The sequence below is a fragment of the Epinephelus fuscoguttatus genome, linkage group LG5 (assembly GCF_011397635.1).
Source record: "Epinephelus fuscoguttatus linkage group LG5, E.fuscoguttatus.final_Chr_v1".
NCBI lineage: Eukaryota > Metazoa > Chordata > Actinopteri > Perciformes > Serranidae > Epinephelus > Epinephelus fuscoguttatus.
This window is the reverse complement of record NC_064756.1, coordinates 3,900,902-3,927,568: the sequence shown is the minus strand read 5'-3', so window position 1 is coordinate 3,927,568 and position 26,667 is coordinate 3,900,902. Positions and strand designations below refer to the sequence as shown.

Below are 26,667 nucleotides of genomic sequence, written 5' to 3'. Positions count from 1 at the left end.
GAGTTTTTCCTTATCCGCTGTGAGGGTCATAAGGACAGAGGGATGTTGTATGCTGTAAAGCCCTGTGAGGCAAATTGTGATTTGTGATATTGGGCTTTATAAATAAAATTGATTGATTGATTGATCGATAATACAAAATTATCATCATCATAAATATCATAAATGAAATACAATATTATTTAAAATAAATCTGAGTATTCCAATTTGGTTCTAATGTTTAAAAATATAAAATAGACACAGAGTTTGTCAAAAGAGTTTTAAAAAAACTTATTTCAGGTTTGCCGCCATCTTGGAAATATGCGAATTAAAGGAACAGATGCCTCCAATCATAAAATTAAACATTTTAATGTGTTTCTTATGGTCAAAAATCATAAAATAGACACCAAACATTTGTAGCTCATCTGGTTCAAAGGTTAAAGCAGAAATGGTATTTAGCTATGTATTTACCACATTTGGTGCTTTTATCACAAACTGAGCGATTGTCTTGTAAGCTGTGCCACCGCAGTATCACTATATTTGCATTTTTTCTTCAGTGTTGTGGCTCTTGGATGTCTGCTGCTTATGGTCTGGCACCTGGTTGCTATATTTTTACAAAGCCCTGACCTCACCTGAGCGCTGTGGGGGCATATGCCCAAAATGTAACAAGCACAGAAAATAAGGTGATAGGGAGGAATCGCAATATTTTTGACCAAATACCTTAATATGAATATTGTGACAATATTGTAGGGTTGACTCTTAGTGCTTTCACAAACTATTTACACAATGAGATTTTTGATAAATAACCATCAGTGACGTGAATATGACTTAAGTGAGTAAAGGTAAATTACAGAACAGCCTTATAAGTTCAGAAAATGACATCACTTTACTGCAATGCAGCCTTTAAGACCAGGAAAAGACAACACTTATTATATTAGGATATTCAAGATCTAAGATGATATATTGTCTCACATTACTAAATTGATAGAATATCAATTTATTAATATTATTAATATGGAATGTTTTTTTGTGATTAGCTTGGCTAATAATACATCCTTGATTTATTTATTCATTTCTGCCTATTTACTGAAGGGGAATAGTAGTATAATGACTGCTATAATTAAGTTAAATAAATATTGTCACAGTAAAAAATGTGCCTAAACTAGCTACTAGATATGGTATTGTCTTGTCACATGATCAAATAAAGCCTTGACATTAGGCAACATTAACATACATGTTGCCCAACAACCATCACTACATACCTGTGTATTACAAAAATATCAAATAAAATTATTATTTACTTAATTTAATATTTTTTCAAATATACAGTTCATTCATTCATTTCCGTAACCGCTTATCCTTTCCACTGGGCGAGAGGTGGGATACACCGTGGGCAGGTCACCAGACTATCACAGGGCCAAATATACATTTAATTTAAGTTTATTAGTTAAGTTCATGGGGAATAGGCATTTGAATTTTGTTATAGATTATAATAGTGACTATTTTACTCAAATAAGAGAAAAGAAAAGGAAGAAGAAAATCATGATGGTCTATATTTTCTCTATATTTACCCCCCTGATTGAGAATAAAGTCAGAGTGTTACGGTATGTGGTGAAACTGCTCGTGCCCCAGTCTTGCAGTGATTACGGTAATCCTGACAGCGGCTCCGGGTGTCAGCTGATCTCCTTCACTGGCGAGTGAGGAGGAAAATCAGCTGAAGGGAAACACTGCTGGATACTTCAAACCATGGCTGCGGAGATCCACTCGAGGCCCCAAACCGCCAGACCGATCCTTCTCAACAAGATCGAAGGCCACACAGACGCTGTCAATGCGGCCGTTTTAATACCAAAAGAAGATGGAGTGATCACGGTCAGCGAGGACAGGTGAGTTTCACCAAGCAGGCTAACGGTAACGTTAGCCTATCGGCAGTAGCTAGCGGGCTCGGTCTATTTGCTGGTTAATACAATTATAATTCCCGGTACCCTGGATGAAAACTGACAGAGGAACAGAGGAAACAACAGGTTTTCTCTCCCAGTATGAAATATTTAGGTTGTGATATTCCATATGGAGCCGGTGTGTTAGCAAAGGAGGGTGTGTGAGGGGTAAAAATCCATGAAGAGTAAAACGTCCCCGTAACATAACCGCGATCAAACAACCGACCGTAATATATATATATATACGGCAATATTAAAATAGATTTTTATTTTATAAAACTGGGCTCTACGGTTCAACATTTGTCCACGCAGTAGTATTACAATGAGTTGGGCTGTATTGACGTAGCTAGTTAGCCAGCTAGCTACTTCTCATAGTAAACAACGCACTTTCCCAAAAGCTATAGCTACCTTCAGGGGCTCCTCGTAATCTACAAAGGTTTAATTCTTTTAATGAAACGGACCTTGCAGAAAAGATGTTGATTGACTCATTATGGTTTGATTTTATGAGAACAACGATAACTAAGGGTGCCCTATTAAGTTGTTTATTTTTCTTGTTTACTTGTTGCTTTATAGGGACTGACATCTAAGTTACGCATGATTTAATACGCCCCTGAACATCACATCTTGACAATCTGGGTGCTACAGAAAATGCTTTTGGAGTAATAAACAACATAAAGTAAATACCATGTTTTCAACCAAACTTGAAGGCAGCAGATAAACTATTTGATAGCTCTCTTCACTTCACTCTCTGTGGCAGCAGCAGGGGCGTAAATACACACAGTCCGGGCAGGGTGGGGTCTTGGGGTACTTAGTGTCCCCCCCAAGTATAAATCCCAAGTCAAGTGGAGAGCGTACGCACATAGCCTAGGCCATTGTGAGCATTTATACTTGTGTGGTTGTCTGTCTGTGTCACTCTGCAAGTCTGCAGTTACACCTCCAAACCAGTGGTTGGTAATGGGGTTTCTGTGAAGTGCTGTAAAGTTGAGTTGATTCAAAACACACATTAAACACACAGTGACACTAAACGCACATTAAACACACATTAAACATGGCTTAATAGAGACTGTTTCAAACACAAGTACACAGATCAGCTCACTATAACTCGCAGCATTCACAGACAAACACTTGTCTTTATCTGGACACATTTCCCCACAAATACAACATGCTAACGTTATTAGCACAAGCCTACGGCATTTTACATTGAATAATTTAGCCTAGTGACGAGCATAGATTTCCCCTGCTCTTATGAAGCCAGGATAAATCACACAGATGACTTAAAATGCTATTTTCTGGAGGCTTTATTGTCTTCACAATTAATTGTTTTTTATCTGTGAAATTAAAGCAAATAAAAGCTTTGTTTCCACTGAGGGAAACAGACAGGAGCTCAGCGTCACTGTGATGTGTGGTTACATTTCTGGGGAGGGGCACATCAGGCTACGGCGTACGGTATGACGACAATTTGATGCAGAAGTATAAATCCCGCTTGAGGCCTCCAATAATGTGTTGGGTGGAGAATGGGCCTTTATGAGCGACTGCCAACATGGAAATATACCTATGTTCAAAGAAGAACTCTCATTGAATTAAATACAGTGTCGTTTGCTATATATGCCCTTGAGTAAGTCAAACCAGTCTACATCATGATTTTTTCTTTATGTTTTGTAAAATAGTCAACAGCATCTATAACAAATATATATATGCTTATTCAAAATAAACTATATAAAACTATTATAAGTTTTCAATTAATAATTTCTTATTTTCTGTATTATTTTTTGTCATACAGATATTCAATGATGATTGTTGGGTAATATGTATGTTGATGTTATCAGTGTCAGGTCTCATGATCTCTGATCATGTGACGAGACAACATGTGTACGTACAAGCGTGCACTGGGGTCCGTCACAGCTACCTTACACCACTGGGCGTTAGCCAGATAATCACAGATGTGAAGGTGTAAGCATGGTCACATCTGTCTTTCACATTATGGCTGTCATGCTTGGTTACAAGTGTGAAGAAGCAACATCCTCATTTATAGATAAAGGAACTTGAAGGCTGTGAAGAAATGAGATGCGGTTTCCATCACACATGTAACCGACTTAATATTCAATAGGGAAGTTGCGGGGTGATAATGTAGCAGTCTTACATTCAGGTTCCTGCATGAAACAGGTGCTGGTTTTGATATTGTGTGTGTGTGTGTGTGTGTGTGTGTGTGTGTGTGTTGCACAGCAAACATTTTACTGGAACAGAAGTAAAACCTTCAGCCTGATTTCTTAAAATGGTTGACAGTAGCTTTTTTTAAACTTGTACGCAGCAAAGGGTTGTGGATTGAACTCGAACCCGCAACCACTGCTGCAAGGACACAGCCTTTGTTCATGGAGCGTTGGCTCTACCAGATGAGCTGGACGTCCCCCATAACAGTAGCTCATTTTAAATGCACTTGAACTGAAAAGTTAAAGGAACACTTCACCAACTAAATGACCATTTGTGTATCAGTAAGTCATGCTGTGTTACCTTTAAAGTCGTGAAGAATATCTTTTTTCTTGCATGCATCCATGGAAGACTGTGAACATATGGATTTACTGATGGATTTGGGACCATGTCTAACAACAGCAAAACCATTTAAAAACATCTGTTACAAACTGTCACACAGCTTGTGCGGTACAATCCAAATCTCATTTATCTAGTTGTGTGCTCAGTACTTCCCAAACACAGGCATTTTTGTTATAAAACCATAGTATTGAAGTCTGGCTTTGAAGAAAGTATCGTTAAGTTTCACTTTCAGTTCAGTTTTGAATACTAAGGTTTTAGCTTCAGTGCATTTGGGAAATACTGAGCCTATGACTGGATAAATGAAACTTGATGAGTCTGCACAATTGACATACAAATGGTCATTTTGTGTGGTTAACATGGTTTTCAAAAACACAACACGATGCTACATTTGATCTTTGTAAAGTTGTCCATTTTTATATATTGTTAGAGAGGGGTGCTGAAATGTGCACCATATAAGTGTTAAAATGTATCAAAGCACAGCAGGGTTTAAGGTTTAATCATCAACAGTAACATTAATGCAGCTTATGTTCATGGCTTTGGTGTCTTTGGATAATACTAAAAAAACAATCTGCCAAGAATAATTTTCACCAGCTGAAGTTTTTCAGACACAGTTAATATAGTAGATTCGTCACCCTGCCCCTGCCAGTGCTGTTTTGTGAAAAGAATCAGGAAGCATTGTGTGTAAAGAGATTTAGGGCTGGTTTCCCACATGAGGATTAAGCCCAGTGCCAAATAAGGGTCTCTCTCCAGTCGATATTTCCATCATGTATACTGAAAATTCTCTGTTTCATATTAAGTATATATTTAACTGCAGGATAGGTCCTGTAAACAGCAAGTAAGATATTATTATTAATCAACCTAATAAGATAACACAGACCACAGAATGGCCATTGAGAAGATGCTGGAAATTGCATTGAATTTGTTGTTTTCCATTTTCCCTCAGAACCATCCGAGTTTGGCTGAAAAGAGACAGCGGTCAGTACTGGCCGAGCATCTACCACACAGTGTCCTGTAAGTAAGACTGCACTGCTTCATTTAGAAGAAGAACTGCAAATATGTGTGTGTTTACACGGTTGACTGTGTTAGGAAAAAAGGAATACAGCAATACAGTGCACGTCTCTCCACAACATGGCGTGTGTGTAGGGACTTCCCTGCTCGTGGCTAATGTATACTTTCTCTCTTAGCTCCGTGCTCCTGCATGTCGTACCACCATGACAGCAGACGCATCTTCATAGGCCAAGACAATGGAGCTGTTGTGGTGAGTGAAGCTAACTCAAATGGCTTCATGCTCTTGGATCACTCTTTAGTTTGTTCAAGTAGTCTAGTCTAAAAAAATAACCTACATATCTGGTTTGAATAGACCACAATTTCAATATTTGGACTCCTCTACATGCCTGCAGGGCCAGGAGAGTTATTTGATTTGAAACTTGTTTCTTTTTTGTGTGTTTGCTCACCTTCTAGGAGTTTCTTATCTCTGAAGACTTCAACAAGATGAACCATGTAAAAACATATCCAGGTGAGGTATCAGATGACGAGATATGATCAACTTGCTATCTTTGGTTTAATTGTACTCAGTATTTGATGATCCAGGGCCTTTGGTTGGTTTAACAGTTGATTGATTTGCAGGATGACGCTATAATCTAATTGTCTTGACTGTTGTGTTCAATAAAAAATCCCCAAACAAACATTCCCCAAATAAACAGGCCTTTACAAAACAAAGTTCAGATCAGTGGGGTAGTAAATGATTTTATCATCAACAATAAACTAAGATTAACTAAACACACAGCAGTCAAAGACTTGAACCCTGTGGCGTCTTCCACGCCTTCCTTACACAGTGCACCTGTCTTTAGTTGAAGGTTCCTGAGACACCAGGTCAGGTGATGCATTAAAGTGACTCAGAAAATAGTAGGGAACTAGAATGACTTGCTAGAAATGACTCTCACACATTTGTTCTGTGTACTGGACTCAAAATCACAACTGAAATTTCAAATATTTAATAAAAGCAAAGTATTAGCAAGATCTAGCGCAGCTGACAAAACTGCTTTCATGTTAGAAACCCTTCATTTTATCCTCTGTCTTGTATTCATTACTGCATCAAATCAGACAGATGTGTGTGCGCTTAAGAGATCATGCTTCTGGCTTACAGTCTTTGTTGTTCCTTCCGTTTGTTGGCACATCGCTGTGTTTCTTATCGTGTCATTGCAGACAGCTCTTGATCAGCCAAATAGTGTGAATCAGCAGCAGGACTGTGGCCACAACACAATGTTGATTAGATATAATTCAGGGGCCTGTGGTCGATATGAGCCGACTCTAGTAAACATCCTCATTGTCTTTTCTTGGCTGCATGGCGCTAGCGCACTGGCACTGTTTGAGTGTTTAGAAAGGAGGTGTGCGTGTACAGAAGTGGTGACACTGATGTGCTGCGGGAATTTGAAAATAAAGGCGTATCTCTCTGCAGCGATGATACTGGCTCGTTGATCATTGAGTTGATATATCGATCCAGATAGATTTATTGTTACACAACAGCCCAGGCAGGCACTCATTTATATTCAATACTAGAGCTGAAGCACAAACTGATCGGTCCATTAACAGAAAAGTAGTCTTCTCAAATGAGATGATTTGCTGCTTTTTTCCTCATTGCAAAGCGAGAATCTTTGGGTTTTGGGCATTGGGTCTATAGCCTCCTCCAGACTTAAGTGCACACTTCACTGTGCAACATGGATCTGATAAACTTGGGTACAACATCATGTTTGATGTCTGCAGACTGTGCGATGATAGCGCCTACTGAATCACAGGCTACGATGTACGTTAGCTTCCCATTCTGAGTGTGTAAGGATGCTGCACAGGTTATTGTGTGATGCAGCACCACTGTTTTAGAGTCAGTCACGACCAAAGATATCACCACGTTTCCCTTATGTTGGTCTTCGTTTGTCGTGGACAACCCAAACTGGCACACTGTTTATCGGGTTTAACAGAACAAGACCTCTGAAAATGTCAGTTGTGATGTGCTTTTTTCACAGTTTTTCAAGCATTTTAAAGACTAAAAAATTAATAAAGGAAACAATCTGCAGATGAAAATATTTGTCACTTGCAGCCCTGGTCATAATCTTTGTTTGCATCTCCTGTGTCCGTTGTCATAACTGGTAGGTTATGAACAGAACACAGTTGCTGTGACTGCATCAGCAGCCTCTCAGCCTCCTCAGTGGAGGATCATATGGAACTAATGGGCAGCCTGTTGCTGGTAAAACATCACGTCAGCGTCGCCACTGGAATGCTCCATCTGGTTTCCACCACTTGTAGCAAAATCAAGCAGCGGAGCCTGAACAGCAAAAACATGAGTCACTATCAGATCAAACAGGCCTCAGGATGTTTCTGTGCACTTCAAAGTCAGACAGGGCTTACCATCTTCATTTGCCTTTTGGCAGTCAGTGTTTCTTTCTTCAGAGCTGCAGACGAGGAAATATTGACCTTTCTTTTTTTAAGCAGCCCATTAGCCACTGCTTAAAAACAGCTTACATAGTATGTTCAGTCGGGTTGTAATTGATGTGACAGAGTGATGGAAAGGATTTTGGAAACTTCTCGATGTAGTTCAGATTAATTAAAAGCAAATGTGTTCTGCAGTGTTATGTGAACATGGTGACAGTGTTCTTTTGTTTAGTTGAGTTTATTTCAGTCATTTTCCAACTTGTAAAATGCAAATATACTGCTAGATAGACAATACATAAACATTGAGTTAATGTTTTTTAGCATTATTAAAAAAAACAAAACAGGACCCAAAGGTGACAGCTGAAGCCTTAGCTTATTACACCTGCCCTTTTAACATTCATTGTTTTTGTCAGCTTCTTTAAAATATACAGAGCAATAAGAAACTGACGTAACTAAGTATATATACATTATATACGCCTGTTGTCTGCCCAGATATCCCAAACACATTTAAAGTTGACTCTGGTGTTTGTACTTCAGTTTTATATTTGTTAAACATCTTAAGATAAGACAAAAAGATAATAAACTTTATTATATAATCATAAAAAGTGCAATAAAAAACCTGTAGTATAAATAGTGCAAATAAAATACAGTAGTGCAAATTAAACTGTCACAAATAAAAACTTGAGTGCCAGTAGGAACGTACCAAGTGTGCAACAGGTCAATAGTCACAATAGCAGCCCTTTGTGTTTTAAATATTTTTTTTAATCTGTAGTGTGTATTGCACACTTTCATTTCTGTTTCTAACTCACTCCACAAATGTACTCCACATACTGAAACACATGTTTGTTCTGGTCTTTCTGTGAACATACAGTGTCCTCTCAGTTCATACTGACATTGTCTTATATGACACAACCTCCGGACACAGTCTGGTAACATGCTGTTGTTTGCTTTGTACATCAGTGATGCTGCTTTAAGATCCACAAGTTCACTAATTTTGAGTGCCCGTGAATTTATGAATAATTTATGTGGCTAATCGGCTCTGTTTATGATTCTGATCGCTCTTTTCTGAAGCAAGTAAATCAGATTTGTGATTGTTTTATGTTTTTCCCCAAACCTCCACACAGCAAGTAAGTAAGTAAGAATGTCTTGATGCTAACAAGAAGAGTGTTCTGCACACTCTGCACAAAGGACAAAAATCATTGAACCAAGAACAGCTGCAGGTTACGGGAAACAAAGTAATTAGTTAGATCTATTTAGGGAGTGTTTCACAAAAATGTGTCTTAAATGCTTGTTTCCAATTCCATGAGCAAAGAGTCTTTCAGGAAAAGGAGCACTAGAATAAGAAAGACACTGCCCAAAAAGATTGTGATTGGTTTAAAGCAGTTGTTCCCAACTGGTCCAGCCACGAGATCCAGATCTCTCCTCAGTCATTAGATCAAGGTCCACACAGTTTAATGTATTGAGCGTCATACATGTGTTTGGCCATGTTGTCAAGCTAGTTTGCCGTCTCCTTTAGGTAGCTGTCAGTTGTCTCTATAGAAGAGCACTTCAAAATAAAAGCTCTGTCCCGGATATTCGCTGTACTTCAAAATAAAGTGTGTTTTTTACAGACTTGACATTCAGAATGGACCTACGACCCACCGGTTGGGAACCACTGCTTTAAAGCAATACAAACAACCAGAAGCATTTTTCTCCCTTAGCACAAAATTATGATGGATTCAGCCAGACCTTCCTCCAGCACTGGCGCAGCACTAAAATGAAATGTGCAGAGAGGTCTGGCTATACCAGACTACCTTAGATGTGATCCCCAGATGGGCCATTAAGACTGATGAGTACAGATCGTTTGAAGGGATTCGTCTGTCTTAGTCTGGATTACAGAGACACTTAGCAGACTCTCTGGTTGGATCAGCACATGGAAAGGGCAAATTAGTCTTATCCATGGCGGCTCGGATATAAAGCCCAGTGGAACAGATGTGATCTTGTTTGATGTTCATCCACCGTGACTTGTGCATGTTTAATAATTAATGTGTGTGTGTTTTGCAGCCCACCAGAACCGTGTGTCAGATATGGTGTTCTCCCTGGAGAGCGAGTGGGTGGTGAGCACTGGCCACGACAAGAGTGTGAGCTGGATGTGCACCCAGAGCGGCAGCATGCTGGGGAGACACTACTTCACAGCCTGGGCCTCCTGCCTACAGTATCCTTCAGTCACTCACTGTGTGTGTGTGCAGTGTATTAAGAATATGAATCAGCTAAGTAGTGATATGTAGAGTCTGTTTCAGCCCTGACTGCCCACTCAGATACGATCATGAGACGCAGCATGCCTTTGTTGGCGATTACTCAGGACAGATCACGCTGCTGAAACTGGAGAAGCAGACGTACTCCACCATCACTACACTGAAGGGGCATGAAGGTAAAGACACACACCCTACGCTCACACCTGCCTACACAAAGAATCACATTTGTCATTGGCACAGAACTGTTTTCTCCTAGCAAAGGTGAATCGCACAAAGTCTCAGAATAAATAGTTTGCCTCACATACTTCCACACACACGCAGGCTCCTGATGCTGAAGCCAGATATGCAGATGTGGTCGCGGTAAATAATAGATGACCCAGATTCCTCCACATAACTTCATCATGCAAGAAAATGAAAGAAATCCAATGTGATGACATATGCTCTGTGGATTCCTTACAAAGTTTAACAGCTTTTAAACATCATTAAAAAAACACTTATGTCATTTTAAGTGCCAAAAAAAGAAAGGGCCTGCATACATGAGGTCAAATAGAGCATTGAGCCACAAAAGCATTACAGGGTCTGACATTGACTTTCGAAGTGAGTAGAGCTCTGATAGCAGGATGTGAAACCACTTCTCCACAAGAAATCCCATCACTTGGTTTGGAGGATGATGACTGTGATGGAAAATGTTATTTCTCATTCGGCTGTGGAAATTCCCACATCTGCTTGTTTGAGTCGAGATCTGGCAGCTGTGTTGTTGTATTGTTATTCATGAAAACTCCCATGAAAATATAAAAGCTTCATCAAAGGATGAATGCGTTACTCAGATGGGATTCATGCTCAAGGGTTCAGTGTGCTTGTGGCTGAGCTAAGAAAATGTATCCCACAGCAAAAAATGAGCCCCAAGAGTGCTCTACTGTGTGAAACAAACACTTCCCTCTGTTCTTCTTTGGGCACTCATCACACATGTGCTCATGAGCTTGTTGAGAAGAGGGTGAGGATGACTCGTCGGACTTGATGACGATCTCTGTTTCATTTTTCCATCTCTTTATTCCTTTTTGTCAACATGAGTCAAGCTCTTGTGCGTAAACATCAATACTGATATTACAAACCTTGAAACCAACCACTGAAACTTTTACTTTAAACTTTCATTTATCTGTTGGCATAATTTAGTTTAACCCACATAAAGCCTGCCTCTGCACGGGACCACACATATTGTATACTGTAAAATTATACTTACCTGCAAATCTTGAATAAGGTCTAAAAAAAGCATTAAATTTAATATTCTTATACCCGTAGACACCCTGTTACCAAAGACATATCATCTACAGGTAAGCCAGCTGGGACAGATATTGTAATTGTGCTCTTGCCTCTTGAAATATAGAAAATATAAAATAAATTTGGCCTAAGCAGTATATGCTTTTCATGCCTTCATACTTCCCTTCAATTCACTGGAGTACACAGTGTGTAACGGCAAGCGATAGAAGTCATTGTACCATGCAGCTTACGATTTTGGGTCGGGTGATTTGTTAAAATTTTCCAACCGGCCACTCTTAGCCTAGCAACCTGCGGTAACCGATATATTCGTGCAGGTGTGTTTCGGCGCCCTCCTCGTAGTTTCAGCTGGGAGATGTATTCGAGCAGAAAGTTTGTCACATTCCACAAGTTAAAATGTCATAAAAGGAAATATGCCTGCACCTATTTACTTATTAAACAGAAAAACACAACCGTGCACTTCTGAATTCAAGTTCAAGTTTCTCTTTTCCACCGAACTAAGAGTAGCTTAGTTGCCATGTTAACCCATAAAACACTCTTCATTCAAACTCAGAAACAAAATAAAACTCAGCAGATTTGTCTCAGTCCGTCTTCCCACTGTTCCAACAATCACCAGCTCTGGTTTGGTTTGAATAAAGCCTTGATTCACTGAGTTATGTGCGAAAATATGCTCGCTGTACATGCTTTTTGTCCTGCTATCATCCTGCTATCACTGATCGGCTTTTTACTATTACTGTAACATTATCCCCACCGCTCACAGTAGCCTTCTTTCTCAGCTGAGCTTCCTGTTCCACCATTAAAGAGTGACCTCTGGTGGCGCATGCTGTACACTACAATATATCCCCTCGATGCAACATCTCCGCACCAGTTTGGTAAAAGAGGAGCATCTGTATTTTCGAAGGTATTTAAAATCATGCCATCGGGATTTCTGTGAAACTTTGATAACGCCCAAGCCTAATACAAATCCTTCCACCAATTATATATTCTTTTTATTTCCTGCCTCTCTCTTTGATCTCTGTTAGTGCTCATGATGATACATATTAATATGACTGATAATAATACACATTATTGGGTGTGGTGTGGAGTTCAAGCTGTGCACAAGCAGGAGTTCCTCCCAGATATTCAGTGGAAAATATGATGGATTAAATTTGAAAAAACAGAATGGAAAGGTCAGAGCTCACCTTAGTCTTTCATCAGAGTTTTCTGTTTGCTCTCAGTGGAAGTGGTTCTTTTTTAATATATTTTCATGTTTAAATATTTGTCTTTCTTTTCTCTGATGACAGCTGATGGGAGCATGCCTTCAGCAGAGGATAGTGAAGTTATATTTAGTGTTTTGTTTGGTGCTTTTCACCACATTAGCTCCAAACAATGTCAATAATGTGGTTAGGAATACCGATCCCAGTGTGTGGTCTGGCTCCCTACAGTTGTTTATCATAGTGTGCTGTCTGTGGCTCTGTGAGAATACTTTGTGTAAAAGGCAGAATACCCTAAAAGGCTTTAAAAACCTGTTCGATGACAAGTTTCCATGGTAGTATGGTGCACTGTGTGAATGTGGTGGCCCTGTGACTCATGTACAGTCACTGCCAGCCTAATCAGTCCACCACCACCTGCCGCAGGCTATTATTCATCATATGACTGGTCTCACTTCAAGAGCTTTATTGTCCCAGAGTCTCGGTGAGTGCTGAAGGTTTCAGTGGAAACATGGAAAGCATTAAGTTGTTGCAAGTTGACTTGTTTGGAAAATCTGTGAGTCAACAAAATCAGAAGTACAGTTACAGCATTTTAAAGACATCAGCTGTTTGCTGTAACAACATAGCTGTGAGCTGTTGTTGGCCACGGACAGTGAACGAGAAGGCAGATGGTCCGTGCTGTGTAGTCGATCAGCTGAATACAACAGAGTTCCTGCTGATTTAAAGCCAAAGGCCAAGAATAGACATGTAACTTTTAGTGATGCACAATATGGATTTTTTCAGTCAATACCGATAACGGATAACCGATAATTACCTGTTTCTCATGGCTGATAACTGATACAATAACCCATCATTTCACATTTTTGCATTTTAAACAGAAGTGTATAACCTGTACTTCATGCACACCGGAGAGTGAGAAAGGCTGCCAGCATTAGGCTGTGAAAAAGAAGGGGTACTGTCAAATGGCCTACCCTCAATGCCCGGTCCCCATATTTCCCAGTGCTACAGATAAACATAGTAAATGTGAGGATGTGAAAGTAAAGTCAACTTTAATCAGTGTATGATTTAAGAAATATCTGTATCGTCACCTACATTTCTTTAAACACATCCAGGCACTGTCTCATCACCATCACTGTCTCATCACCATCACTGTCTCATCATCACATCAAAGCACCTCAGCACCATAATGTTGTGAAACACCTCACGTTTTGCTCTCTAGTCAGCCTGCAGCAGTTGTTCTTCTTCTTCTCTATGTTTATTGGCCGCTGTCAAACCAGCTTTAGAGGTACATGTGCTCCCACACACTATGTTGGGGTGTGTAGATGCTGCCCTTGTTAAGTCAGTGAAAGCAGTTTGACTTTGTGTTATCTGCACTATTTATCGGCTATGATTTTGATTATTGGAATACCACATAATAGTAGAAACGTCCCGGTATCGAACAATAATTTATCAGTCCGATATGTATCTGTGCATTCCTAATAACCTTTGTCAGTTAAAAAAAAGCTTTAAATGCTAATACTGTCACTCCTTAAACTGTTAGCAATGAAATCTTTCAGTGGCCACCTATATTCAGACCAGTGACAGCAGCCTTTGGTCTGTTTTTTATTTCTAATTATGTCTTTAAATATACACCGTGGGGCGCCGGTGGCTTAGTGGTAGAGTGGGCGCCCCATGTACAGGGCTGTTGCTGCGGCGGGCCAGGTTCGACTCCAGCCTGTGCCCCTTTGCTCCCCCCTTCACACTTGTCTGTCCTGTACATTAAAGGCTAAAAAGCCCAAAAAAAAAATATCTTTAAATATATATATATATATATATATATATATATATATGCATATATATATGCACCTTGTTTCAGGATTTTAATTTGGGATTGATTTTTTTGGGGATATTCCTTATTGTTTCTCTTTCACATTTTTTCTGACTGGAACTTTTTAGAGTGTTTTTTAGGTACCTGAAAAGTTGGTAAGCAATGTCGGGAATGGCAGTCAGAATCAGAGGAAACAAGAAATTTGACTCACAGGTGTTTTCACACAGGAGCTGTTTGCCCGGGGCTAAAAAAGCATTAACACTGGCACAATCCTGACACAGCTGAAGTGGGCTAACCCTGACTTCAGCCAAGGGCTGAATGGCCCTGCTCTGGAGTAGGGTTAGCCCCAAGTCTGCAGGGTTATTCCCTGAAAATGAGCTTACCTTAGGATATCCTATTTATTGTCTGTGGAGCAGCTCTGGACTTTATACCTTATGACATCACAAGTTTAAACTTCTCTGGTTTTCAGCTTCAAGAGAGAGTAGGTAGTAGGGCTGTACCCAAATATTCGGATATTTCAATATTCATTTCTATGGGTAGGTATTTGTTATGAAAATTTGGTATTCGATATTCATTTTTTTATTTACTTTTTTTTTTTTTTATTATTTTTTTTTTTACATATTTTTTTGGTGCTAAATGTAGTCTTTTTGTTGTTGGTAAATGTAGGTTATCAATAGAAATCTAAACTTTTAAATTGCATTGTTAAAAATGTGAAAATATAGTATCGCCTACCAACGGAGCTTGTGTGCACGGCACGCTTGAGCACATCCATCTGAGGCTGTGGATCAATGCCAAGTTTTACCACTTTATCACTATTCCCTCTAACTTGTAGCTGTGTTTTCGTTATCTTTTGAATTTAATATGAATTATGGAACCGTTTTTGTCAACGTTTTTTTCCCCGTTTTGTACAATAAATTATTGTTTAAAGTTTCAGCAAGTTTCTTTTGGAGTGCGTGACACAAGTGTGTTTTGAAAACGACCGCGGACTGTCACCTGCTCAACGCATCAGTACCTTCGGATGCCATGACAGTAATAGATTATAGATTAATAGATTATAATAATAATGTCAAAATATCATTTACAGACCAATTTAACAGACGATCACTGCTGCCCGACCCGCAGGTCCATTTGCGGGTCCCGTGGGTTACGGGTCGACCAGCGCATCACTACTCAGCTCAGTCTATAAGGCTGTACACAACAGTAAGGCTATAGACATTATATTCTATTCAGGCCGGCAGAACCAGCAGCGCATCGGCTCCACAGTGCACGGCACTGCTGATTAACCATTTTATTGCAGCACAGAGTGTCTGCCAGCAACCAATTACTTGCAGAGGCTTCCTACAACTTGTTTCAGCGGTTCCCATTTAATCAGAAGACAAATTAAACAGGATGACTAGCCAATGTGAAAATCAAAAGAAAGCATAGAATAATGTACTGAAGGAGACTGTTGTGCCATCACATTTTTTTGTGGTTTGAGAGCAAAGATCCGGTCGCTGCTGTGCAAAACTCCGCAATACAATTAGGTCAGAAAAAAACCCGGAGTCAGGGCAGCCCTAGTAGGTAGCTCATGTTCACAAATCTTGATTGCACTTAACGAGGCCATTAATTAACATGTTGGAGTTTTTAACTTAAGCGGTGTTCTCCTTTAACATGAATTACGTGTTCTTACTGACATATAACCCAGGGCTAGTTGAAGCACAGTGTGAATCTGGGCTAAGGTTTCCTTGTTGCTTTCAGGTTAGTTAAATAATAAATGTTTATATTATATTGATTTGGACATTACACAATTCTAATTGGGCAGCTCTTTGCTTTTCCCAAATCAAGTATTCAGGATGTCCGCTCTGTTAACAACATACTTTAAACTCGTAGGGTGGTAGCCTGGAGGAGCGTCACACTCTTCAGCAAGCAAGGAATGAAATACTCCTATAATTGATCAAATAATGAGATCTTGGTCACATTAAATCAGTATGGTGCACAACAATAGAAAAACAGGCCTCATTCAAATTCAAAGAGAGAGCGTCCTCCAGCTCTAATAAGCTCCAGGTTTAAGGTGTTTGGTCAGAGCTTCCTGTAGTTCTCCCAGCAGGCACCAGGTGGAGCCAACAGGTCAGATAATAACTGTCCCTCAAGAGACAGAAATAACCCATGTAACAAGTGTGTTTCTTTCTCTCCTCTCTTCTCCAGGTAGTATAGCGACCCTGTGGTGGGACCCTGTCCAGAGGCTGCTGTTCTCAGGGGCCTCCGACCACAGCGTCATCATGTGGGACATCGGGGGCCGCAAAGGACGAACGTTACTGTTACAGGGACACCAGTAAGTCCATCTGTGCTGAGTTTATGTCACCTCCTTGGTGTTTGTCAGGGACTGGGAGGCTTAAAATCAGAAGGGAAGGTGGTGTCAGTAACAGCTGTCCCCAGGCACTGATTCTGCTTTCATCTCCACCTCTCGGCCTTCATACATATTTCACCACCTGTTAGTCCCCCTCCCCCAGTTACAGGAGTCATCAGCAAAGCCCATGTACACTGACGTGTGCAGGATTTACAGTGCAGAGGTTTGTCTCTCGGACACCTGTAAAAATGAGAGTTGTAATGCCCTTGTAGTTCTGACAAGTCCTAAATCCTGGTATAACCCGGCCTTTAACTCTTTTGGCACTCCTTTTTCCTTACACTGGATTTTGCCTTTTTATCTTTTGGCATTTGAGTTTAAAGTTCGTCTTTATACTTGGTGGTGCTTTTTGTATGAAAGCAGTGTTTGTCATTTTGGGCCACAATAAATCAGAGCAAGCTGACCCTGATTCTCTAACTCTAACTTTGTGTGTATTTTGGTGCTGGCAGGGAGCTTGTAGTGGGTTTATAAAGTACTGGAAATGTTTGCCGATTCATGAGAGCTGCTTAGACTGAACTACACAGTAAACAGGAAGCCTAAATACCAAGACAAACTGTGATGAGAGGCTGTAGAGCTGCAGAGTTGGGTGTTGATTCTCACTGATTTCTGCTGAAAACATTGCTTAATTTGGGTTTAAATTATAATTAAATTATAATCCTCGTCGCTTTCCTCCCTATTCACTCATTCTCTGTATTCATTGTCTCCCTCAGTGAGCGTGTTCAGGCCCTGCGTTACCTCCAGTTGACCAGGCAGCTGGTGTCATGCTCAGCCGACGGAGGCATGGCAGTGTGGAACATGGACACACAGAGAGAAGAGGTTTGCATCACTGTTACAGCTGTCACACACATAAAGAGTGTAATGATACAGTCAGCTTAGACTTTGGGAAATACAAGGTTTGGGTACATTCTTGCAGCATGTGCCTTTTATTTTCATGCTGCTTGCATTGGTAAAGGTGATTTTTTTGCAGCACTTGTGAGTTTCTGCATGTTTACTGATGGCCTTATACTGCACGTGTCTCTGCAGGCGCCCCAGTGGTTAGATAGCGACTCTTGTCAGAAGTGTGAGCAGCCTTTCTTCTGGAACATAAAGCAGATGTGGGACACTAAGACCCTGGGGCTCAGACAGGTAGGAGAGTCTGACCAGTGTCTTCAGCAGTATTGACGCCCTCAGCCCACCAGTCATGCTAATACAGGAGTGTTTTTCCTTTGTGCAGCACCACTGCAGGAAGTGTGGCAAGGCTGTGTGTGGGAAATGTAGTTCTAAACGCACCACGTTTCCGATCATGGGCTTCGAGTTCCCGGTGCGGGTGTGTGACGCCTGCTTTGAATCCATCAAAGATGAAGAGTGAGTAAATGGCTTCTCCAAGTTTTGTAATAAAACATAACAAAATATGTTGAGTTTACTCAGAGCAGCTGTGATTAAATGTTGTGTGTGTTTGTGTGTGTTTTGCGCAGTCGAACGCCATTGGCCACCTTCCACGAGGGGAAACACAACATCGCCCACATGGACATGGACCCATCCAGAGGCCTGATGGTCACTTGTGGAAGCGACCGCATTGTTAAGGTCAACAACAGTTCTTTGATACCAGATAATTCATGCATGTATTCAGGCAGTGTCACACACAGAGTGATCACACAAAGACGAATCAAACCAGCATATTTTTTAAGCTGTTTATCAGATTTAGATTCCTGGTGTGGAATCAGAGTGTCTGTAGGCAGTATGTGAACAATCCTTCATGCACTGCATCCCATTGTCTGTGTCTGTTATTAAACAACAATATAGACACTCTGAAAATGTTGTAGTCACTGTGGTGAGCTTAGGTTCATGTTTGCTACACAGAGGAAACAAAGCAGCAAAGCTTTCATAGGAGCTCCTTAAAACCACTGCTGCAGCATAATCTACTCCTCTGTCCATCTCATAGACTGTATAAAGAAGTGGCTGTAGCCCCAAGGAGCCGTATTCAACACTCTGAGAGAGCTCCTAACTTAGCCTGGAAATTTATAGTAAGGAGTCCTAACTTAGGAGTGATTTAGGAAAGTTCTCAGAGTGACTCTGAGCACAGAAGGGACAGAAAGTTTTACCTTGGTGAGGAGGTGTGGTCGTCTCCATTGCTAGGTGTGATGCTTTCTTTTAACAGATGTGTTTGGTTGTCACAGACACGCCCCTTTGTGAGCCTGTAAGGTGTGGACACCCAGTAGAAATGAAATTAACTGCTGACAGTTAAAGAGTTGTCAGTGTGATCACTGCTGATGGAAAGTTGGGACAGACTCAAGTCATCTCTGCTGCACGGTTGTGTTTTTACAGTTTTCCATATATCTTAGTGTTGTGGTCATTTTATTAACTCACTGCCATCCAGTGCTTGGAGAATATGTCTCCGACCTCTTTGTGTTTCCACCATTTTCTCCTCTGATTAAGAAACTCTTAGGCCTCTTAAAAGTCCCCGTCCCTGCTCCTAACAGTTTGTCACTTTAGGAGCTCTCTTAAGGTCTGAGATCCTTTGTGATAACTTTTATCTCTATGAGAAATTAGTCTTAACTCAAAGGAGAAATTCTAAGAAAATATGAGGATGCCAAGAATGTTCTTAGATTTTTTTCATTAAGAGCAACTCTTAGCACTTGGAAGCTTTGTGAATACGGCCCTTGGGACTGTATGATACACCGTCTTGATGGCCAAACTGCCAAATTCGAGGCTCCAAAACGGGTCCACAAACCAGTGGGTGACGTCACAGTGGCTATATTCAAGCAGACAACTGTCTATTCTCCATTAAACTTTTTCAGTAGGGCAGAAAGAAGAGAAAGACTTTTCTTTATATATCACTCCGATGTTCAAGTGTGGAGGTCTTGTACATCTTGTAGAGCTTTTTTTGTAAGAATCATTGCTTTCTTTCTGTTAATTTCCATTGTGCAATTTGGTTAAAATGATCAGTAAAACTGTCTCAAAGTCTTAAATCTATCAGATTAATAACGTGTAAACATCCTGAAAGTGCTGAAGCAGTAACACTGTTCTCTCACTGATGATGTAGAATGCTCAAACGCAGCTTTGCACCAGGCCGCTGTCATTATTATTGGCTGTTTGTCTCCACAGATCTGGGATGTGACGCAGGTGGTTGGCTGTAGCTTAGCAACAGGCTTCTCCTCGCGCTGATTGGTCCAGCCCAACTACATGCCCCCACCCCCTTCATGCTCCGCCCACTCTTCCACTGTCATGGAAACCCCTCTGTACAGTACATCTCCCCATCACTGCTGGGATCCTCTGCTACAACCAGGCCTGCTCTCGGTGAATGTGTGCGTGGGTGTGCGTGTGTATGTGTGTGTCTGTGTGTGTCTGTGTGTGTGTATCGACAGTCCTCCACATTCTTGTTGCTTCTCAAAACAAATCTTTACTTTCACTAACCGTCAGTCCTACATGAAAGTATGTGTGGCTAATTTTTCGACTTTTTGCTCTGATCCGAAACAGAACCCGAAGCACAATTTTGTGTGTGCGCGTGTGTGTGTGTGTACATGTGTGCATGTATCGTAATGGTTTCTCCTGTTGGGAGGAATGGTATTGGTATTAGTGTTTACATTATATTAAATTTTTCCCATGCTTCTTTTGACAAAGGTCATTTTTTTTATTACCCTCATACTGTAAAGTTAGGTTTCACTAAAGCGCTGACCTGGCAATCCTGTACAAACATACACTAGCTTGCTTATTACTGTGGCCCACTAACTACCTATTAATCAGTCACTGTAACGTAACAAACAAACCCTAACCATCTGTATATAGCCCAGCATCATGTGTATAGTCAGTCGATGGTTGCTTGAAATGACTCACTGATCAAAGCGATCAGCTTTTTCTGTCTTTCTTTCCTCTCTTTTTCAGCTTTCTTTTCTTTCACTAGTTGGCCTTAAATCACTCTCAGGAGGTTTTACATCAGTAGGTTGTCACTGGGCGGGGGCTCGTCATGTCAGTTGTAACCATAATTAATGTGTAATCACTCAGCGCGATAAGGGAATCAATAGAACAGCCCGTTTTTTTCATATACAAAGTAAATCTCTTGATACACTCAGAGATGCTGCCGTTGAAATTTGATGTGTTTGTCAGATGCTTGCATGACATCACTGACCCAGCCAGGTGAGGCATGGGAAATATGAAAAGCATTACCATAGTAACATGCACCGACAGCAGCAGCATTTAACACCCTGTTGCAGCCGTCCTGAGGTGGACCAGTCAGACTACAATTCAAGATTTGAGGAGCTGGGATCATTTCAGCCTCCAATATTGTTTTGGCAACAACAAGTTTAAAGGGACAGTTCACCCCCAAATCAAAATACATATTTTCCTCTGACCTGTGTTGCTGTTTATCAGTCTAGATTGTTTTGGTGTGAGTTGCAGAGTGTTGGAGATATCAGCCATAGAGCTGTCTGCCTTCTCTTCAGTATAATGAAAGTAGATATCACTCGACTTGTGGTGCTCAAAGTACCAAAAAATGTCTCTTCCAGACATCATTAACTGGTTACTCAAGATATTCCACAGACTTTGTTTTGAGCAGTTTCATGTAGAAACTATTTTCTTCCCACCTTATCACACATGCTTCCTTCTGTGTGGTGATGCAGTTGGTGGGTGTAGTTCGGTAGAAAGAAAATAGTGCCTACCTGAGACGGCAGTGTATTTAGAAAGCCAGACGATAAGATTTTCAATAACCTCAAAAACACAGATGCATATCTCTATTAAACTCGTACAGAGAGGCTGTATATCAGATGTATTATACATAGTGCTACTGGTGGAACAGGTGGAACAGGTCAGCTGAGCTAGGAAACATGGCAACTGCAGGTGCTGGGGATAACGTTACAAGACTGTCGATGTGAACAGCATAGAGAGACTGCAGAGAGAGATTGGCGACATTATAACTTGCAGGATACAAAGACACAGCATTTGTCCTTATCTGGACACATTTTCCCCACAAATACAACATGCTAATGTTATTAGCATAAGCCTATGGCATTTTACATTGTATAAATTAGCCTAGCAGCTAGCAAAGTTTTCCTCTACTCATATGAAGCCAGGGACAACAGCAACATTTAACAAAGGTAACGTTAGAAAATTCAGCTCCATTACAGCTCACAAGGTTCACTGACAAAACAACTGTCTGATACTAAACACGTTTTCCAAACAAATACAACATGCTAACATTATTAGCACACGCCTATAGCATTTTACATTGTATAAATTAGCCTAGGAGCTAGCGGAGATTTCCTCTGCTCATATGAAGCCAGGATAAATCACACACATGACTTGTGTCACCGCGGTGTGTAGTTTGTGTGACATTGGTTTGCTGCAGAAGTATAAATCCAACTTGACTAAGAGTTTCTGTTGATTTACAGTAAGGAGTGTTTTAGGATGAGTTAACAAGTCAGTTAAGATAGTTTGTTGAAGGCAAGACACTTGAATTCAGAAAGTGTATCGTCGTATTTTTGTGTTTAGTAAGGAAAATAGATGAAAGAATAAAGTATTACCTTTTTTGACATTTTGTTGATTGTTTTAGAGCATTCATTGTTTGTTAGACTTAAAACATAGCAAACTGGGAGGTCTGGATTATTTTGAGTGATTGGGTCATAATTTTCTTTTTAGTTGCATTATATTCGAGAGAAGGCAGACATCTCTCAAAGTCATCTCTCCAACGCTCAGTAACTCACAACAAAACAATCTAGATACATAAACAGCAATACAGGTAAAAGGAAAAATACGTATTTTTGATTTTGGGGGTGAAATGACTCTTTAAACAATGTAACAGATATTTATCAGCCTCTGTGAAGAACTTTAATTGTGTATGTGGATATCACACAGCACTCAAGGTTTATACCCAAGATTCTAACACCTCATGAGAATTACTTTCTATCTTTAATTTAAAAAAAAAAAAAAAAAAAAAAAAAAACATAAATATTGCAAGTTTTTTTTTGTGGTGCAAAATTGGCTCTTCTCTCACTAGAAAGGCACTTAGGTTTTGGAGAGGTACTCTAAACTACATGTAGCACTAAATGCTGGCGTGTTGAATCGTCCCCAGCTGAATGGCGGGTCAGATCAGAGCTGCCTGTGTTCCTTCAAAAGCCTTAAAGAGAGAAGGACACACTCACAAAGCCTTTTTAGTGGTTTATCAGTGCTTACGACTGTTCGCTCATGCTCATTCATGCTCATGCACTCAGTCTGTTCTGAAGCTCTGGATGTCTCGTTTGCATTTCCTTTCATCCTTTTTTTTTTTTTTTGCCCTAAGCTCTCCTGTCCCCCCCTCCCATCTGTGTATCAAGGATGTCTCATACCGCTCTCACCACTGCACTGAATTGCACAAACTCGTGGTCTTTTGTCTTTGAATGAAACAACATTTTTTTGTAAGTTCAGATTTGGGTCGGGTAATAGCTGGATTCGATGTAGCGTCCCTGTAAATAACGGCTAGTATCTTCTAATGTTAGACTAACGCTTGCCTTATTGTAAGTGGAAATAAATAGCATTATAATGTGGGAATTCCTGATTTTCAAAATGTAGTCACATTCCAGGTTTTTGATCATGTAGTGTATATTTATATTTGTAGTAAAGTATTTATCTATTATCATTGTAAAGTGTTGTTTACTTTTCTTTGTGCCCATTCAGCAGAAGTAGAACATGTCAAACATTAATGAAGCACATGCAAACTGAGTGATGGACTGCAGTGTCAGATCAGGCAGTATTTTACATCCTAATGCGGACAGAGATTGATTGGTTAATCAATATGACCACTGTTGTTTCCCATCATCAACACCTTTCTCCATGATAGTTAGATGTCACACATTAATACTTGGGGTTAGACTGAAAGCTGATATTTATTCATTCTGTCAGTGGCCAATATTTTTACACGAATGTTCATTATGTTTAATTTTTTCATTCACCTCCAAACAAACAAGAACTTTTTCTCCTTCAGCGTCTACGTCTGTATTCTGGTACAATCAAACATGCCTTAAAATACTCTTCTTAATTATTAAGAAATACAAATATGTTTTTAAAGCTCTATTAATTGATTGATAGTTGGTTATGACCACTTATGTGCAGCCAAACAGCCTGAAAAAACTGACGTCTCATTTTACAAAGATGATATGGTGAATGTGTAATCAGGCAGCTGCCTTTTTACACAACGTGGAGCAACATAATAGACCAAAAAAAGAAAAAGCTAATATGCCCCATATAGCTACATAAAACTTCAAAGTTGGGTGATGGTTCTTCTTTCTGTCACTAAAAACAACACATCTCATGTTCACATTTAGTAATTTTATTCAGTGTTAATATAAAAATACTTGATTTGTGCAGCTTTAAAAGAGCTAGTAAAAAATGTAAAATGTGAAAGCTGTAATAACTGATGTAGTTCTGGGAACCACTACGGAGAGTGGCACAAATTATAAAACTGCCTATTCACACATCAGGCGGACGAGAAGTACATTAGCATTCATTTGAACACCTGTTTCCAGACAGTTGATGAATGTGAGTCCAAATTAATGCAAGAAGAACTGATCATTTTGTGGGTGAAGTATTCCTTTAAAGACAGAACCCTCCATATAGCTGGGGAAATGCAGAATTTGGTGATGAATCCTGATGGATTTGTCACAACAAGTGACCCCCCATCAAAATACACAAAGTCATTTGATCCGTGGTGTATAAGAAATTTGAGAAGTTTAGCTCTTTTGCACTCTTACTGTCGCCAAACCTCTGCTATTTTAGAAAAAGACAACGTTAACTAGCTCATAAACAACTTCTGGTCAAGGGGCAGTATGCAGGCATGGTATTAGCAAGGGATACAAAAGCAGGCTAATATTCTGACAAAATACGCAAACCCCACTCACCTGGGTTTACAGCCACTCAGCAAATTTGTGTTTCCTAAGATAGCGAAGGCATGACCTGCCCTACTTGCCTTACTCTGCTTCTGATTGGCTCACCCTGACATTCTTAAGGCCAAACACACCGGCAGCGAACGTCACGCATCCAAAATTATGCCCCTATTATTACGCCCCTATTATTTTCAATCTACAACCCAAACGCTGGTGGCCAGACGCATGTCCTGGACGGCACTTCACGCCACTGTCCTATTTCCAGTCTCGCCGCTCACTGAATTAAATGCACTTTTACACCCCACTTGCTCTCTACTTGTATCAGTTCCCATCGCAGCTCTTTTTCTCTGCTCCGATGGCAGCTCGACTCCTCTCCTCACCATTAATGCATAAAGAGAACTCTGTTGCTGTGTCTCCTGTGTGACAAAGAATGGATGAGGACAGACTCGTTGTTGAGGTCGAGAAATATCCCGAGCTAATCGATCCACAGTCCCGTCATTGTAAAGACCAAAAACATATTGCCTGGCGGGTCATAGCTCTGGAGATCGGATTTTCAGGTGAGAAATTGAGTTTAATTAGTGGGTGTTTTCAAATGATTCTAAGCTAACGCAGAGGTGGAGGAAGTACAGATCTTTCAGTGTAAGTAGTAATAACTTTGCGTGGTTGTCTGTTGACGGGCTGCAGCCTGACGTATCCAGTGCATGTTCACATTTAGTGCACTTGACGCGCGTTAACCAATCCCACTCCTCTTGCCTTAACCTAACCAACTCAACCAACAAAGGGAATGAGTACTAGCCAATCAGATGGAGAGTAGGGCAGGTCATGCACTCACTATCCTAGGAAATTCAAATTTAGGTGGGCTGTCAATTGTTTTAAAGAATTTATAATCTTACTTTCAAGCAGCTAGCTAGCTGTAGTTCATCCCACCAGATGGAGTCGTGGAGTATTTACCAGCATTTACCAACCTGTTGGCGATTTAGACGCAGGTAACTTTGTAGTTTTACTTTGACTTACTTGTATATTTCTGCACAGTCTAAACATTAAATAAGTTCACACCAGCAGTTTCCCCCTTTATAGAGTGAAATCCTGATTACATTGATTCTCCCAGATGTCACATACCTGAATATTGGCAAACTGATCTCAGTCCAACCCTAAGTATCACACAAAGTCACTTCACTAAGCGTCATCTGGGATCTACAGGGTTATTGACGATGCTGCCGTACAATCAGGAGTCAAAGCTCTCCTTTCCTTTTTCAGTTAACCGGACATGCTTCTTCCGGTCATTTCTTTTTATCACGTCCTTGTAACAGATTGCGTTCGGTGATAAAAGGCTTTCTGGCTGCGGAGACTGAACTCCGCAGCAGATGGTCAAGATGTTAGAGGTGTGATGGACGGCAGGATTAGCTCTTTACAGAAACAAATTTTCAGAGCTGCCGGCTGGTCGCAGGAAGAAAGGAAATGGAGCACTTGTAGGGGTCATTTTGTTTCTGGTTCATCAGACACTAGAATGGATGGGCTTCATGTTGATGAGAGGCCACATCAACACTTTTAAACATGACTCATTTCCCACAACACCATGGCCCATAATCTCAAACTCTGTAAATTGACTTTTTCTCTTTGGATGCTTGTAAAAGACATTTGCTGTTGTTAATGTATCTCTCAAAATAATTGTATTTTTAAATACTTTTGTTGACAATACAGTACTGACATACATCTCTCTGGGCCCTCGAACCAGGACGCACAGAGACAAAAAAGATGCTTAATAAAGATATTCTGATATGTTTATTTGACTGCTTTTTTTCTGACAACAACGAGACAAAACAATCAGTACAGTTTCTTTATTCAAGCGTGCATTTACAAATCAACTCACAGTCAGTTAAAGGGCTTTTTAAAGGTGCTGGGCAGAAATTACAGAGTCATAAATACACAGGTTTTATTGCACGTCAAGTGATGCTGCTGTGCGGAGTATTAAAGGCACACGACTAACAGAGAGAGCACTTCACCTCCAGCCTGAGCTCAACCTGCACAGTACACGAGCTGCACTACAACATGGCAAACACACAGGT

General features: G+C 40.3%; 1 protein-coding gene across 1 annotated transcript; it reads left to right on the top strand.

The window, feature by feature from the left end:
- Positions 1-1,656: 1,656 nt before the first annotated feature.
- Positions 1,657-26,386, top strand: wdfy1 (WD repeat and FYVE domain containing 1). Its single transcript, XM_049576944.1, has 12 exons — positions 1,657-1,859; positions 5,401-5,468; positions 5,642-5,715; positions 5,919-5,973; positions 9,927-10,077; positions 10,181-10,293; positions 16,574-16,700; positions 17,483-17,588; positions 17,796-17,897; positions 17,986-18,116; positions 18,227-18,335; positions 19,857-26,386. The coding sequence occupies exons 1-12, from the start codon at positions 1,723-1,725 to the stop codon at positions 19,914-19,916; spliced, it is 1,233 nt and encodes a 410-aa protein (XP_049432901.1). The 5' UTR covers positions 1,657-1,722; the 3' UTR covers positions 19,917-26,386.
- The last annotated feature ends 281 nt before the right edge of the window (positions 26,387-26,667 follow it).